At 43.4% G+C, this 15,628-nt stretch overlaps 1 protein-coding gene across 2 annotated transcripts in view; it reads left to right on the plus strand.

The window, feature by feature from the left end:
• Positions 1 to 15,628, plus strand: part of IGF1R (insulin like growth factor 1 receptor) — a 257,041-nt gene that overhangs the window by 224,985 nt on the left and 16,428 nt on the right. The window contains exons 14-19 of one of the 2 annotated variants that reach the window (XM_014605993.3): positions 629 to 734; positions 2,202 to 2,272; positions 5,546 to 5,775; positions 6,072 to 6,182; positions 8,985 to 9,144; positions 12,108 to 12,237. In XM_014605993.3, coding sequence (XP_014461479.1) covers positions 629 to 734; positions 2,202 to 2,272; positions 5,546 to 5,775; positions 6,072 to 6,182; positions 8,985 to 9,144; positions 12,108 to 12,237 — 808 coding nt within the window. The remainder of the gene's footprint in view (positions 1 to 628; positions 735 to 2,201; positions 2,273 to 5,545; positions 5,776 to 6,071; positions 6,183 to 8,984; positions 9,145 to 12,107; positions 12,238 to 15,628) is intronic. The other variant, XM_019477496.2, reaches the window with a different exon arrangement.

The raw sequence follows: 15,628 nt of genomic DNA on the forward strand, positions 1-15,628 counted from the left end.
TTTCTTTATGAAAATGAACAGACTGGTAAAACAAGCACAAAAAAAAAAAAAAAAAAAAAAAGTTCCATCCTGTGCTCATGTTTTCAAACCTCAGACCCCAAAAAGCTGCTTGTATTCATACACCTGCATGGATTTTTTTTCCCCATTTTGTTTTTAGTTAGAAGATTGTTGGATCAACAGACAAAATACTGTTGTGCTTCTCTCATTCCTATTTTATATATATATATCTATATATATAAAAATAACATTTGCTTGCGTTCAAGGTGAACTTAAAGCAATGAAATCTGTTTCTGTATGCTGTTTCTAAATATATATGAGTAATAACTAAAAGGAATAAAAGTGTTAATCTTTAAAGAACAGAAGCACTTAAACATAGCTAGCAATAACAGAACTCCATTAAGCCAGGAGACTGCTCTTTTAGGACATCAATACTCTCCTCTTTGTCTGATTTCTCATTCTCCAGTCATCTTTTGTTAGCGAGTCTTCCTGAATACATTTTTTCACTTTAGAAAAATGAGTAGCTTGAGCTTGGGGTTTGGCAATATACTGCACGCTCGAGAATGCTCTGGTGTCGATAGAAATTCTGTATTGACCTGAATAAAAACATCTTCTTTCTTGTCTGTTGCAGCAGCAGAGTATGGGAACTTCTTGCACTTGATCATTGCGCTCCCCATAGCGGTTCTGCTGATCATTGGAGGGCTGATGATAATGCTGTATGTCTTTAACAAAAAGAGGTGAGTTCTAGCTCTTTTGACTCCGACTAAATGGAAAGAAGCAATTCAGTGCCCCCAAAGGGGGAGTTTGATTTTGATGCCAGGATGGCATTGGAAGGATTACATAGCAGAGGCTACAGCAGGTTCTCTCTTGCTGACAGAAGAAGAGAAGGCTTGCATTTACTAGTGAGCACCTCTTAGCTGCATGAAATGTGGAAAGGGGTTTTTAATTGCCTTTCTGTGTTACCAGGTTTTTGGGAACATATCTATTGTGATAACAATGGCAGAAAAAAGAGAAGCCAGTCATTTGGATCCCTTTCCAAACCACAGACATTTGTTTTGATTCAGAGTCATTCGATTTCTTGCAAATTCAAAGCAGCAAATTCTAACAGTTTTTTAATCCATTTTGAGCATGCCAACAAAACACTTATTTTCCGGGCAGCAGGTGGTCGGTCTGAGAGCCTGTACAATTGATCTTTCTTTATTTGGTTTCCACAACCTGGAAATGTTCTAGTTAAATAAGGGAAACCTAAGGAAACTGCATAAAATACACACCAGCTCTTAATATGCCTTGACAGCCTTGCAGGTTGCATGTGGAGACTTGCATTATCTTTTTTACTCTGTCTAATATACTTATTTGGAGTGTTCCCATTAACTACTACTTAAATTCACTTTACAAGTGTCTCTTGTATATGTATCCAGGGATATGCTTTACTCTAGCATACTAGGGATAGAGTGACCCCTTCTTTGACTTCTCACTAGCCAAAGCTCCTGCCAAACTCATGCTCCTTGTTGCTTTCTTCTGGCTCGGAGAGCAAAACATCTGGTCTCCTTTCCCAGAACCTCGGCAATTTATCAGTCTGACAATTCTAGGAAATTAGGCTAATTTTATTTATTTATTAATAGATTAATTCATCAAAAAAGTTTTATTAATAAAAGCACCCTAACCTCAAACAGTTTAGAGTTCTTGGAAAACTAAAGCAACGACAGCAGTAAAAGATCACAAAACAGGTTGCATACGAGCTTCCTAAAACCTTAATCCTATTCCAAGCATAAGCATTCTCCTCCACAATGGCCAGCATGCAATGCTGTGAGCTGATCCTGAGCCCAGCTCTCCTGCATGCTACATCACCATCCAGTCTCAGCCCCGAGAAGATCTTTTTATTCTATCATAAAAAGATGTGTAAGAACCGGCTCACTATCCACTCTTCTGTGCAGATGGGATGTAAAGTTGACTGATAACAAGCTGTGGGTCTTCCAGGAAGGCTGTGGCAAAGCAGAGGTGGTCTGATGGGGAGTGTAGATGTACGTCTAGAGAACAAGAGTTTCCTCTTCCATTAGACTGATGTTGTCAGCTCCACTCTCGCCTTGAGAGCCCCAGGGGTCACGTAGTGGAGCAGACCATGGAAGACTGGAGTAGGAGTGAGTTTGAAATTTAGTGGGGGTTTTATGAACGAGGAAAAAATATACATTTCATGTGCTTAACAGGAACAGTGACAGATTGGGAAATGGAGTGCTGTATGCTTCTGTGAACCCCGAGTACTTCAGTGCTTCCGATGGTGAGTATGGCCTTCTAATGCTTTTCCTTGCTTATACTGTGTTGAGAGACCCAGTCAAGCTTAATTTTGGGAGTTGCAGGTCCATAAAAGTGATAGAGTAAGTCTAAATGCATCAGCTTTCCTTCGGGATTCTCATCCACCGGCCTGGGTTTGCCGTTCGGATGTTCTCACCGAAATGAAAATCATTCGTGAAAACCTGTTTCATACTAGTCTACATACGTTTGTAACCCATTCAGACAACTCTGAATGCTAGTTTCAGAGCACTTGTTTGTTTAAAAAAATGAAGAAAGACCTTTCACATGTGGAGATGCAGGCGGGCAGGCCTGTGAGACGAGTGCTTCACGTGTTGAAATGTTATGAAAGCAAGCACAGATGCATAATGTAATCTATATCCCTTTGTGTTAATACCCAGTAGTATAAAGACGACTGTTGTTCCAAAGCTGACAAAACAGTTCTTTTTTGAGCTAGTTTCAACTTGATCTTGTATATTTGTAGCTGGTTCTTGAGTAATTTTATCTTTGGAGTCTTTCTATTCTGTTAGTGTCTAAAATGCCCAACTGAGATCAGGCAATTCGTCCCGCTTGTGAATGTTGTATGAGCAACATGAGGTGTAGGTGCTTTTAAGGAAAACTTTGTCAGTCTCCAACCTTTTATCAATGTAAATGGACTGGAAGAAGGGTGCCAATTCACTGTTTGGATATTGGAAAGATGAGGGAGAAGCAAAAAGTCCTGGGTGATGGACCTTCCTGGGTCCATCACCCTTAAAGGGGAATACAGATGTTCTGTTTAAGATAAACCTTTCAGTTGCTCCACACAGCCCCAGAAGCAAAAAAAATTATCCCATGTTAATGGTGAATTTGAGGGAGCCAGTAAAGAAAACATTTGTGTTGCTTTAGGCTATTGAATATGAAGCCCACTTTGGACATGGGCACCTGCAAAAATTCTTTATTTCCTGCTGCCTGATTTCATAGTTCTGAAAGAAGGTTGAGCTGAGAGCAAAATTGGGGAAACTTTCCTGTCTTTGGGTGTTTTGGGAACACCCTGATAACCCTGCACAGGACAAAGCTGCTGCAAGGGCTCGTTGTCAAATAGCTGATGGTCAGGAAAGCTGACCTCAGAGTGTTTGCAGCTTGTACCTGGTGAGTGATTTTACTTTTAGATCACGCCCTTGCATATATTTGCTTCTGAATAGAACTGGCAAAATCTCAGGATTTTGGATTTCTGGGAAATTTGAGTTCATCTCTGAGTTGGAATTAAACCAATTTTTCCTTCAATTTCCAGAGAAATGGAAATTTTGAAAATTCCTGCCTCGGAAGCACAGACATAGAGTTACTCAGTGGAAGCCTTGTCCCCAGGGGCTCTTTACAGCTGCCAAATTGACATGCACAATTCTTGTTCATCTCACTGCTTCCCATCCCGGAATCACAGCAGGAATCTGTGGCCCAGAGAGCCAGCTGGCCCGGCTGTCCGGAAGGCCAGGGCTCCCCAGCTCTGGGGCAGTTGGCAGGGCTGGGTTGCCCTGGAGCCATGAACCCTGGATGCCTGGGTTCCTGCCAGACGAGCTTGTCAGAAACCTGAAGAGCTCTAATGATGACCTGCCTTTGATTCACAAAGCATTCATCAAAACACGCAGCCTCCATTCCCACAAATTGGTGTTTTCCAAAAGAAAATTTTTGATTTCATCCAAGAATTCCTGCTTTCGAGGAACCGGCAGCGGACAAAGGAAGAGTGAGCAGGCTCTGGGGATGGCACTTTGGATGAGCTCCTTAGCCCTGAGTTTTTAGCACATGCTGTGCAATAAATGTAGGGCAAAGCAGCGTTTGTGTATACATATAAGCAGTGTGTACATGCCACAATGCGGGTTAGAAAATTGCCCGGTTCATAGTGGGGGAGTGCGTCAGGTCTTCCAAGGAGTCTGAGGCATCAGTTCATCTAGCTAAGCCCTGAAGAGGGGGAATGCATCTCTGCAGGAGCCGGGTTCCCCGGAGCCCCCGATAGCCTAACTGTTTCAGCAGACCCCTTCCCCTTGGTGTCTTTTGTTGCAGTAGCACCAATTCACTAGAGGGTCTGTTGACATTCTGGCTGAAATCTTTGGTTTCTGCTGCCTCTAACTGCACCGATTTGGAGCTGGTGCCTGTGAGGCCTTTTCCCTTGATGACTGACAGGCAGCAGCAGCAGTGGCTACTTGGAGCTGAGATGTTCCAAGGTTTTCTTGCTTGCAGCAATAATTCTTCCCAGCAGCGAGCTTCAGTGGTCTCCTGTCTGCTTTGTGTCAAAGGGGTGCTACAGCAGTAAGGCCCTGCTTTTATAGGAGCACTGGGCTGTGTGTGTGATCAGAATAGTTAGCTATGCAAAAGATGCGCTAGATGAGAGAGTCTGTTCCCCTGTGGTTAGCAAATCAGTCCCCTGATAGCGGACGTGCCATGCACTAAATTCACACAGCACTTGATGAGGCGAACTTTGTAGATTGTTTAATGTTCTGTGGAGGAATCTGGAAGCAGCAAACCCCGGGAAAGGCTCATACTGTTAGGGTAGAGACAGATGTATCAATTCTATCAACTGCAATTGATGCTAGTTACAATGCAGCAATCATTCCATCTGCAGGATTCTGGAGCAATACAAGTGTAGCAAAATCATTGCAACTTTAACCCTCTTTTCTCCCCGGTCATGTGCACCCATCTGGCTTACTGGTGCCACAGGAGCTTGCAGACATAAGGGTTGCATCATAACAGCTGATGCCAACTCCCCTTCTCTTAAAGCAGTTAAAGGTTTATTTGTCCCTGGCTTCAGAGCTCTGTCCACACTGCTCAGCTTTCCACCACAGTTCCTCATGCTGAGTTTGTAGGCAGTAGCTCAAACTACACGTTTTTCCTTATGCAGGAGCTATAGTTACATCTCACAAATTCTGCCAACACCCCCACTGCAGCCTTTAAGGTTTAGGCTGGTAGCCATCAAATAATTAGTTTCCAATAGAATTAAAATGGTCATGTAGTTCGGGGCCTCTTCAAACTGTCCTGTTGCAGAAAAGCAAGCTCGTTAGTTGTCAGTTTCTTGGGATGAAAATCTTGTTTCCTTGACTGCTGGGTCTGGGGGATTTGCTGAGGGAGGAAGAAAGATTCTTGAATCAGTGGGTACCTGGTAAATGTTTGAAGTATGTACATTCCCTGTGAAAGGCTGTGGAAACCATTGCATATTATTGAACTGCGGGGGTTGAGTGTCTTGTAGCCATATCCTGGCATGTGGAACAGCATTGACTGCTCTCTTTGTTTCTAGTGTATGTTCCCGATGAGTGGGAAGTGCCTCGCGAGAAGATCACCATGTGCCGGGAGCTTGGGCAGGGCTCCTTTGGAATGGTATATGAGGGGATAGCAAAGGGCGTGGTGAAGGACGAGCCAGAAACTCGGGTGGCCATCAAAACGGTCAACGAGTCTGCCAGCATGCGGGAGCGGATCGAGTTCCTAAACGAGGCCTCAGTGATGAAGGAGTTCAACTGCCACCACGTGGTAAGTGGCTTGAAGATGACCGGGGCTGATCTTAACAGCGCCATGTCCACTGGCATGGTGACGACAGTGCACGGCTCAGTTGACTAGTGCCAGAAATGACTTGTGATGACAAGCTGATAGGGATGGCCGTTGTTCCACAGTGTGCATCCAAATTGATTTCCAAACCCTTCCCCAAGCTTGTGGGTATGGGTTCCAGTTTGGGGCCTCTCCTAATCAATAGCCAGGGTTTTAAATGGTTAATGATAGCCTGAGTTTGTGTCTGCAAGTGCTGGGTAATCATAACTCTTCCCTTTCAGGTACGGTTGCTTGGAGTCGTCTCTCAAGGCCAACCTACTCTGGTTATTATGGAACTGATGACACGCGGGGATCTCAAGAGCTACCTGAGGTCTCTGCGGCCAGACACTGAGGTGAGCAGCAGGTGGCAGGGTGTACGTGTACATGTGTATGCACACGTGTGTTTGTTAAATCCTCTTGCAAGGGAAGGTGAGAAGTTCAGCATGCGAGTCTTACCCTTGCTCTGTTTCCCAAGCTGTTGGGAGCAGCTGTTGTTTGTTTGCGGTGTCAACCTTCCTGCCCCCCAGTTGGCCCATTCACCTGCACTGGGTTGGCTGGCAAAGCAGCCGAGCCTTATGGGCCAGTGCTTTACTTTAAACTAGGTGTATCGCTGTGTGGGTTAGCAGGGTTCGGACCTTTTCACATGCTTCACTTTTATCCCATCTTATTTTCTTCTCCCCTCCCCTTGATTTTAAAGGTCGTGGCCCTGTCTCTGTTAAATCGCATATTAGGTACAAACAGATCATTGCAAAATATAGGGCTAGCCCTCAATTCTTTTTTAGCTTGTAAACATTAAAGCCAAGGCCCTTACTCAGCAGATGCTTTAAGATTCTTTGCTCTGTGATCATTCTGCTTTCTAATCTGTGTGTCCTGTGCAGTTTGCTTCTTGTGAGCAGCCAGATAACACAAGATCCCGGTAACTGAAGCATCAGTTTTGTCGGTGTATTGCTTTGTGGTCTGGGGTGTTCATAACAACTGCCCCAGAGGATCATCTGCTGCTGAGTTCAGTTGGCTATTTGCTCATCTCCCCCTTTATCTTTATGAAGCAGCTTAACTGGGGGAGATGAAACCTACTTGTATCCCGTCCTAGTGTCGCTAAATGTCTTATCCAGATTGGAATAGACTCTTCTTTCCTTAATCTGACTTTTGAGAAAGCTGCAAAACAACATGATAGTCTGAAACATGCATGAGTTTGGGTAATTGTTCATGAAGTAACCCCACACGCAGCCTTTTTGTTTTATGTTAATTATGAACAAGCTTAATTATGAATGACCCCTTTGCAGTCACCGCTAATATTTAGCTTTACATGTGATGTTTAATATTTAGCCTGTCAGTCCAACAGATGAAATGACTCTTGTACAAGTCAGGGTCTGAAAGGTTAGGAAAGAGTACTGCTAGGTCACTTCCTGCTCTTCCAGGATAGCTGTGTGTATAAAATGTGTTCACCCGCCGTTTCGTTAGCAGGCACTTCTGACACACGTAATTTACTACAACAGAGTGAGAACACCTGGTTTGTGTGAAAGAGAATGAATCCTGGGTGTCAACTGAAGGGCATTTCATATAACAAAAGGCGGGTTGCTTAAATATGGTTCTGACCCCATCATTTAATGGCAATTAGGAATGGATTTGCATCTGAGGAAGCATTCAGCTGAGGCTGTTTTTATTAAGATGCAGGTTGTGGATTAAATTGAAGAGGTTTGCTTAAGAGTTAAGGTAACTGAATTCTGTAGCATGGGAGACAGAGGGCAGTGATGGTATTAATAATAAGGAAATGACCAAAATGTTGGGCGCCATCTACTCTGTTTTTCCTCCTCTTTGCTTATACAGCTATTGTCCCCATCCCAGAAGTAGCCTATTAAATGGGTAATGGTGTGAATTAACTGCTGCTTCCCTTTTAGCCTTGGTCTGTGAAACACAGGCTCTGGTTAGGGAAGAACTGATATCCTACAATCTTTCTCGTACTTCAGTGCGTTCTGGCTCCATTGGGTGGCAGGTTCCCTGCCAACTCACTGCCGCATCTTCCTTAGCCACTGATTTCACGTGCTGTTGTAACCCTTACGTCTTCACAAAAGTTCCCACCTGTGTTTGTCCAGTAATATGCAAACTTCCATTGAATGTCCATGGGTTTTCCTAATTCTAGCTACTGTGGGTCTTTTTTGGTGGGGTCAATTGTATTTTGAACTTGGGGATCTTGGAAGTATCCAGAGTAAAGGAGCAGAGAGATTCATAGTAGCAAGCACTCACTGTTTATATATTAGAAATGTTAAACAACTGTTAATTAGTCTCCAGGTCAACCCTGAGACTGGTAACCCCCAAGTTGAGGTAGAGTTTGGATCTTCGTGTAGAGTATTGGTTAGAGACCGAGTCAGGATTGGAGATAACACTGTTAAGTATAGATCTAGTTATGGTAAACTTGCTGTGTAACCAGAGGATGACTTTCAGCCAAATACACACTGACACAAGTTATACCCGTGTGTGACTGTGCTGAACTACATGCAACAATCTCAGACTTCGTCCTGCAAACAGTGGTGATAACATAAGCTGTGTATACCTTTATTTGGTTGTGAGTAAAATCCGTTTTCTAAGCAATTTTCCCGGGGACCTTATCCCTTTTGTAGGTCTACGCAAGTAGCTCAAGAGTAGCATCAAATCACTGAACAAGGGAGAGGAGGAATAATTTATTACCCTGTAACGTTTTCTGTTTTGTTTACACTGATAGAAAAGCTGCCAGCTGAAAGGTCTGCAAAAACTATCTCGCTTCATCTCTTTAAAATGTTGTGGGGTGGAGGAAAAGGAATTTTAACACTAAATTTGACCTGGTTTGCTTGCTTGCTTTCTTTCTTTTTTCTTTTTCTTTTTTATAAGTCCATGAAAATAGAACGTGCAGCTACGCTGGAGCTAATTGGAGGCTCCGTTTTGTAAGAAAGCTTGATGTGGCTGAAGAGGGAACACATGATTTTCCCACTAAGTAGATGCTATGGTCTCTGTAATCATAAGTTTCAGTTCACATTGGTTCTGATTTCTTGTCAGATTGACTTGCGATGTTCCAAATTAAGAAAAGCCTGTTGCTGCTTTTGAAGGGGAAACAGTTGCTTCTTCCCCCTTCTTTCCAACCCCACCCTTCTCACGCCTTATTTCTCCTTGATCTTACTCAGAATAACCCTGGCCAGGCGCCTCCAACTCTGAAGAAGATGATTCAGATGGCAGGAGAGATCGCAGACGGCATGGCTTACCTCAACGCCAACAAATTTGTTCACAGGGATCTTGCTGCAAGAAATTGCATGGTGGCTGAAGACTTCACTGTGAAAATTGGAGGTGTGTTTTCATGCGTTCCGGCTGTGCTTAAACAAGTGGGAAACTCGAATATAATATGCTCAGTTTTGGAAAACAGAGGAATTCTTGAAGCTGTTAGTAGGAAGACGCATTATAAAAATAATTCCCGGAAATGGATGCAATTTATCCAAAAACCTGCTTCATTTTAAGGCCTCTGTTTGATGCTGAATTGAAACATTTGCAGTGGTTCTGTTTGATGCTGCACAGTGGAGAGATGTGCAAGAGAGGGCAGGTTTAAAACATATCCTGCAGTGCAAGATGCGTGCAGGTGTAAACGCCTCAGCCATCTGGGTTAGGTCCTAAAGGAACAGTTGCCAGTAATATCTAATTATGGCAGAGGAGGGGTTTGCAGCACATACAAATAATCCCACCTGCTGTTTATTGACTCGGGAAGGAGCATTTTAGGATTACGTTCAAGCCTTTTCGAGTTGGAAGTGGAATGCAGGGGTTGGCTCCTGCTGGAGGCTTTCCAATCTGAGCTGGAATTCTCTCCAGATTACAGAAATGGCTTTCCCGCTGCTGTGCTAAGATACCCTTTTCTACTCCTGCCCCCAAAATAGAGTCGGATGAAATTTCAGCTTATTCTCTGCGGGGACTGACTTCAGCCTTCGGTAGTTTTTTTTTGAGTGGTGCATATTAAAATAGTGTGTGTAACAGCACGCTTTCTGTTGTAGGAAACTGATTCTGGGAGTATAAACCTAGCAGGACTTGGAGTGTTTTAACTGAGATGGTCCAAGAAATATGCAAGAAGCAAGTTTTTGACTTTTTTTTTTTATTGGATCAACAATATAGTTGGGAGAGATGTTAGACAAGCTTCCAGGCCTGCTATAATCTGAGTCAGTTTGATATGGCAGCTCAGGGAAGCATCACAGGTAGGGGTGCACTGATAAAGACCCCAGCTGCGTGCAGCCCAACATCTCCGCAGCACCCCTGGTGCTCAGGCCCCTTCTTTGTGCAGAGCATTGCCACGGCAGCAGCAGCAGGAGCCTGTAACGGTCCTTTCGTTGCTGAGCGTGGCACCCTGTGACTGCTTCACAGCTCCCTTTTCCTCTCCCATTGCTTGCCGGGACTTGTAGTGTGCTGCAGGCTCAGGCCAGTGGCAGGGCACAGGAACTGAAGTACACTTGCCAGGGTGCTCTGGGCATGTGCCCATAATTATTGGCTACAACAACCAAAAAAAGCTGATAACATTTCTCCTTTTATCAGTGCCATTAGGCTCCTCCCAAACACTTAACAATGTGTTAGGCTCTGAAAGACTCACTTTTTTTGCTCTTTAAAACTATAAACGATTACCTGTGCAAGCGTTTAATCAGAAATTATCTATACTGTTCTTATGTGATACTGAAAACCCCTTCGCATCCAAAGAGTTTGGATCATCTTGAGTGAACATGCTAATCCAGACTGTTTAGCTGCAGAAGGTTTTTTGTTGCGTGCTTGCAAGGGGAGCATCTTCATGCTCCTCGCATCTCTGTTACTTACTTGCATTACGTTGTACAGCATTTTTCCAGTTAATCCAGATGAAAGTCATCCTGGCATATGGGACTGTCTTTGGAGTAGCGGAGAGAGCCCTGAAGCTGTTCCCTAACTCTGTGCATGGAGTGTGGTGGGAGAAACGGCCGTTATCCCAAGCCGCACGCTGAAGTAATAGCCATGGGGGGATTGCCAAGGCTGGAAGAGTTCTCTCCTCCCTTTGCTGCACTTCACCCTGAAACAGCCTGAATCCTTTGGGTTCATGCTGGTGAAGTGAATTCCCCCTTACCTTGTAGTTTCAGCAAAAGAAGCTGTTCCCTAGGGGTGATGATAATTAAAGTAACATCAGATCCCTCTACTTAGGGGTTAACTTTCCAGCCAGGTTACTATTAGTTTAAGGTGGTTTGTTCATAGCCTAACATTTTCCATGTAGCATTTGATGAATAAATACAGACCTTTTAAAAAAAAAAAAACCAAAAAACCAGAAGTAACTTTGAATGGAGCGTGAAATAGGTGGATGATGTTTGAGCCAAGTCTTGCAAGCGCTTGCATGTGTGTTTCCTGTTTCAGGTCTAGTGTCCAAGTTGAGCAGTGTTTCCAATACTTGTGCTTTCCAATAATGAAGAGAAGCATCTTCTACAAGATCTGAATAGACTCTTAAGGGAAATTGAATGAAAGCTTTTGGGATAAAAAGGGGAAATTCTAAAATAGATTTTTTTTTTTTAATCCAGTCATTTCAAATAGAACACTTCAGGTCACGGCTGTGGGTGGTCTGACTTAGAGAGCGGTCAGGCATTGAAACGGGCGACCCAGAGAAGTTGTGGAGCCTCCATGCTTGAACACTTTCAGAAGCAAGCTATACTATTGCCTGGGATGGCTTAATCAGGACGATTCTGCCTCGAGCTGGGGGCTGGACTAGATGACTTTGTGAGGTCCTTCCAGCCCTACTTTCCTATAAGTACTCTTGTGCAAACGACATTTTTAGATTTAAAAAAAAATTTTTTTTTAAGGGACAAAGAATCATTGATTTCAGTACATGCAGAGCTCAGCTGCTTCTTGTGTAATCCGTTCATGATGTTAATTGTGGAAAAAATGTCTTAATCTGTATGTGATAAACATGGGTGGCACTGACTTCCTGGTATCTCTGTAGCCAGGATCCACATGCTCCCTTGTGGAGCTGAGTGACACCATCCCTGAGGCAATACTAGTCTAGTCCTAGAAAACACCCCCCTTCCCCAACCTTTCAAGACTCTTCTTGATTTCTGTGGGAACAGAACTAAGTCAATGGCAAAATTCCCATTAGTTCCAATGGGAGTGACACGTATGTGAAGTATTCCTGCAAAATAAACCATGCTGACAAATCCCAGATGCTTGCCATGATTCTCGGTTGGTTTCATTAGACAGGTTTTTTGGGGATATTTTTTAACTATTTTGGTGCATAACCACACACAGTATATTTCTGCTTCTTGTTTTAGATTTTGGCATGACGAGAGATATATATGAGACAGATTATTATCGGAAAGGAGGGAAAGGCTTGCTGCCGGTCCGCTGGATGTCCCCGGAATCACTGAAGGATGGCGTCTTCACAACGCACTCTGATGTCTGGTAACAAGAAGTGGCTTTTTAATAACTTTTTAGACTTTCTTGTTTTGGACTTCCATTAGGTTTTTCCTTACGGATTAGAACAAACACCCGACATCCACAAGGTCTCCAAAGGTTCTCTTATTTTTGTCTACCATGATTTATTCCATTTCACACTGTTCCCATTGCAGATTCTCTGTTAGAAACCGCTTAGGCCAAATTCTGCTCTCAGATGCATGCAAGGCTCCCATAAACATCTGGAGGAGGAGGAAATGTGTGTAGAAGGGCCAAGTCTGAGGTTGTATTCCAAGTCTGAAGAGGTAGTGTGCTACCTGCCTGCACCCAGTTAGCTGCACACAGCAAAAACGGGTGCTGCCACCTAGAAAAGGGACTGGTTATTCCCAATCCTCCATCCTCAAGGAAAGCATCAAGTAGACATAAGGGTTCTGACCTGATTTTTATCAAAACCTTCTATGTATATAACTGCTTTCTTCCATAAGGAGTAGAGAGAACATGTATGCACTGGTATTTTTCTTTGGAATTATCCTTGGTGTATTTCCTTCTTTATTTGGGGCATCGTTTGATTGCCTAACACAAGACAGAAATCCTCCCTTAAAAATGTATTTTGGAGTAGACATGCCCAGGAAGTTACTAATAGAGGAGTTTAGAAAAACAAGGATCTGCCTTTTAGAAGAAATGCTCTGCAAACAGCCTTAGTTTCAGAGTTGTGTAGATAGGTGTCCAGCCTCTGAAGTAAATGGAGGGCTTGACAAGGGATGATTATGTATTGGCAAAAACTTTCGCCCCTTAGTCTCTCATGGTTTCTCTGCCTTCCTAACAAGAGGTTTTATTGCTGATGGGTTACAGAATTGGCAGCTTCCAGATGTCTAGAAGCCAGGAGAAAAAGTATTTAAGTAGTAAACTATATCATTTTTGAACAGCTTGAGGATTTTGCAGTCAGTAGACTGTAGTTCTCCCCAACCTCAGCTTGGAGTGAAAGGTTTGTAGTTGGCATTATGTAAGAGGCAACAGAGCAAAGCATCAGAACATCACCTGGAAGCTTTTAGTCGCAGGTCACGATTTTTATACAGCCAGCAACCTCTCAACCTACCATGCCAGCGTGTTCTGGAGAACAGACAAACCGTGGGTCCAGCTAAAAACCCTCTGAATACTGTCGACAAAAGCAAGCAAGTATAGAAGTGAGATTTGCCGTTTTAGCCACATCTTGCAGTTTTTTGTATGGAACCTTTCATCCCGGGTTAGGTCTGGACAAAGCACAATTGCACACCTACCACTTCTGAGGCAGAACATACCAACGGGTTGCATTTCTGGTGGTCTTGCTCTTAATGTGAAGGCCAGGAGCAGCTTCTCAGAGGAGGCAGGATTTTGAAGCGTAATGTGTCATCCAAAGATCCCACACACAGCGAGCCATCTGGAACTAAGCAGGTCACAATTGTGGAGTACAGCAATGTGACTGACACGCTTTCATTGTCAATCAGTAACTTGTGAATCCAGCAGCAACCCCCAGCTGTCATTTAGACAGAATGGACTGTGCTTGATTGGTTACTTTACTTGGAACCATACAATTTATTCTGTTTGCTCAGTTTTGCTTCTAAAAATACCAATTAAGCTGCATACTACTGGAACAAAACCTCAAATTCCAGGCAGAAAGTCTTCTAAAGGACAAGGCACAAATTATTTAACTTAAGGATGAATTCAAGTTTGGTTTCTTTTGAGGGAAATGTATGCTTCTTGTAATCCATCGGTCACTCAAGCCAAAGCAAAGCTATGCGAATATTGCCGCAGCTTAATGGCGACGCAGCTCGTAAGTCCAAAACAAGGTACCTTCGCCACAGCTGCCAAACCTGGAGAGTCGACAGAGAGTCACCAAAGACAGGGCTGGTAGATGCCAACCTTAAAAACAAGGGATATGTCTTTGATATAATTCTCAAAATAGAGACTGTTTTGACGCTACTGTACTACAGTTTGTGCGAGAGGAACTTTCAAGCTGAGTAGATGCAGGCACGTGGCTTTCAAATGCATAGCTTTCGCTTGCAGAGTCGAGGCAGAAATAGATCTTTGCTTCCTTGAAAGGAATTTCTTGGTAGTGGACTTCTATAGCTATCGATTCTATATAAAAAGGGAAAAATGAGTTATACTGTCCCAGAAAGAAATCACATTTTGGGGAGTGGCCTCCCAGTTGTTATTGTCATACAAAGAGGTTTCTCTTAGGATGAGTTTAATATCTAACCCCAGAATTTATCTATGACTCTTTAAATCGTACCGTGTAGGTATAATAGCCAAATTCTGAAGAGTTGGTTAAACGAAGGGAAATGTACTGTGTTTGGATGATGTGGACTTTCACATTCAACCAGCCACATTCAGAAGCCTTAACTTCAAAGATTTGCGCCCTCATTCTTGAAGCCCAACTTATCACTGTCATGAAATACTCAGTGTCTTGTTATTTGATCTGCTTGTGGGTAAAACAGCCGTTCCAGTCAGTTTTTAAATAACTTGTAGAGCAGACCAGATGTTATACATTAAAGCCCTCCTGATGCCAGGAAAATCACCTGATTCCTAGCAGTGCTCAGACTTTGAAGTTGCTTCATGCAAACAATGTTGTTTAGGTATTTTTGTGGCTATTCCCCATTGTTCAAAACATAAAAATGCTGAGACTGTTTTTCTTTTCCTTGCCTTTCGCTGGGATGTTGTGACATCTGGTTCCACATTCTTAGACACCGTTTCTGGAAGCCAAAATGTCAAAAAGACAAAACTGTGCAAATGGTCAGACTTCAGGATTTATAAACTGTAAGGTGAAATGGCAGACGGCAAGAGAGTGTCTGGAGGATTTGAAGGGTGGGGCTTGACTTTGGTAATTCTCTGCTTTATTGCTCTTGAGGACTGAAGAATGAGGTAACTGGAGATGCTTTTTTTTCCCCCAAATTGTTTCTGGTGGGGGAGGATTTGTTGGGAGGATGTAAAATCAGCGCTGTACCATTTGGAAGCCAGGGCTGACAGGGTAGGTCCTTGCTGTTTTAAGATGTTCTGACCTGCTGATCTGTCTGCTAAAGGACCATTCTCTGGAGTCTGGCCTCCAGGGTTGCAGCTGGTGTGCAGGACAGACTCAACAGTATTATTCCTGCGGCCGTCAGAGTAGTTTTAAGTTATCAGGAACCTGAACAGAAACTTACTTCCTCTCCCCAAGTACAGCTGGTTAGTTGCAAAACCCTTGTGCGGCTTCTGGTTTTAACTGGAACCCACTTTAGATACCGTGGATAACCAGAGCGTTAAAACCACTCGACTGTAACCACTTGGTAATATTGAACTCTTGTTTTCACAACAGAAATCTTGCTATCAGTGCACACGTTCTTCTTTCCCTGTAAAGAAAGCCTGGCTCAGCACGTGAGCAGTGGAG

This window comes from Alligator mississippiensis, chromosome 11 (genome assembly GCF_030867095.1).
Source record: "Alligator mississippiensis isolate rAllMis1 chromosome 11, rAllMis1, whole genome shotgun sequence".
NCBI classification, from domain to species: Eukaryota; Metazoa; Chordata; order Crocodylia; family Alligatoridae; genus Alligator; species Alligator mississippiensis.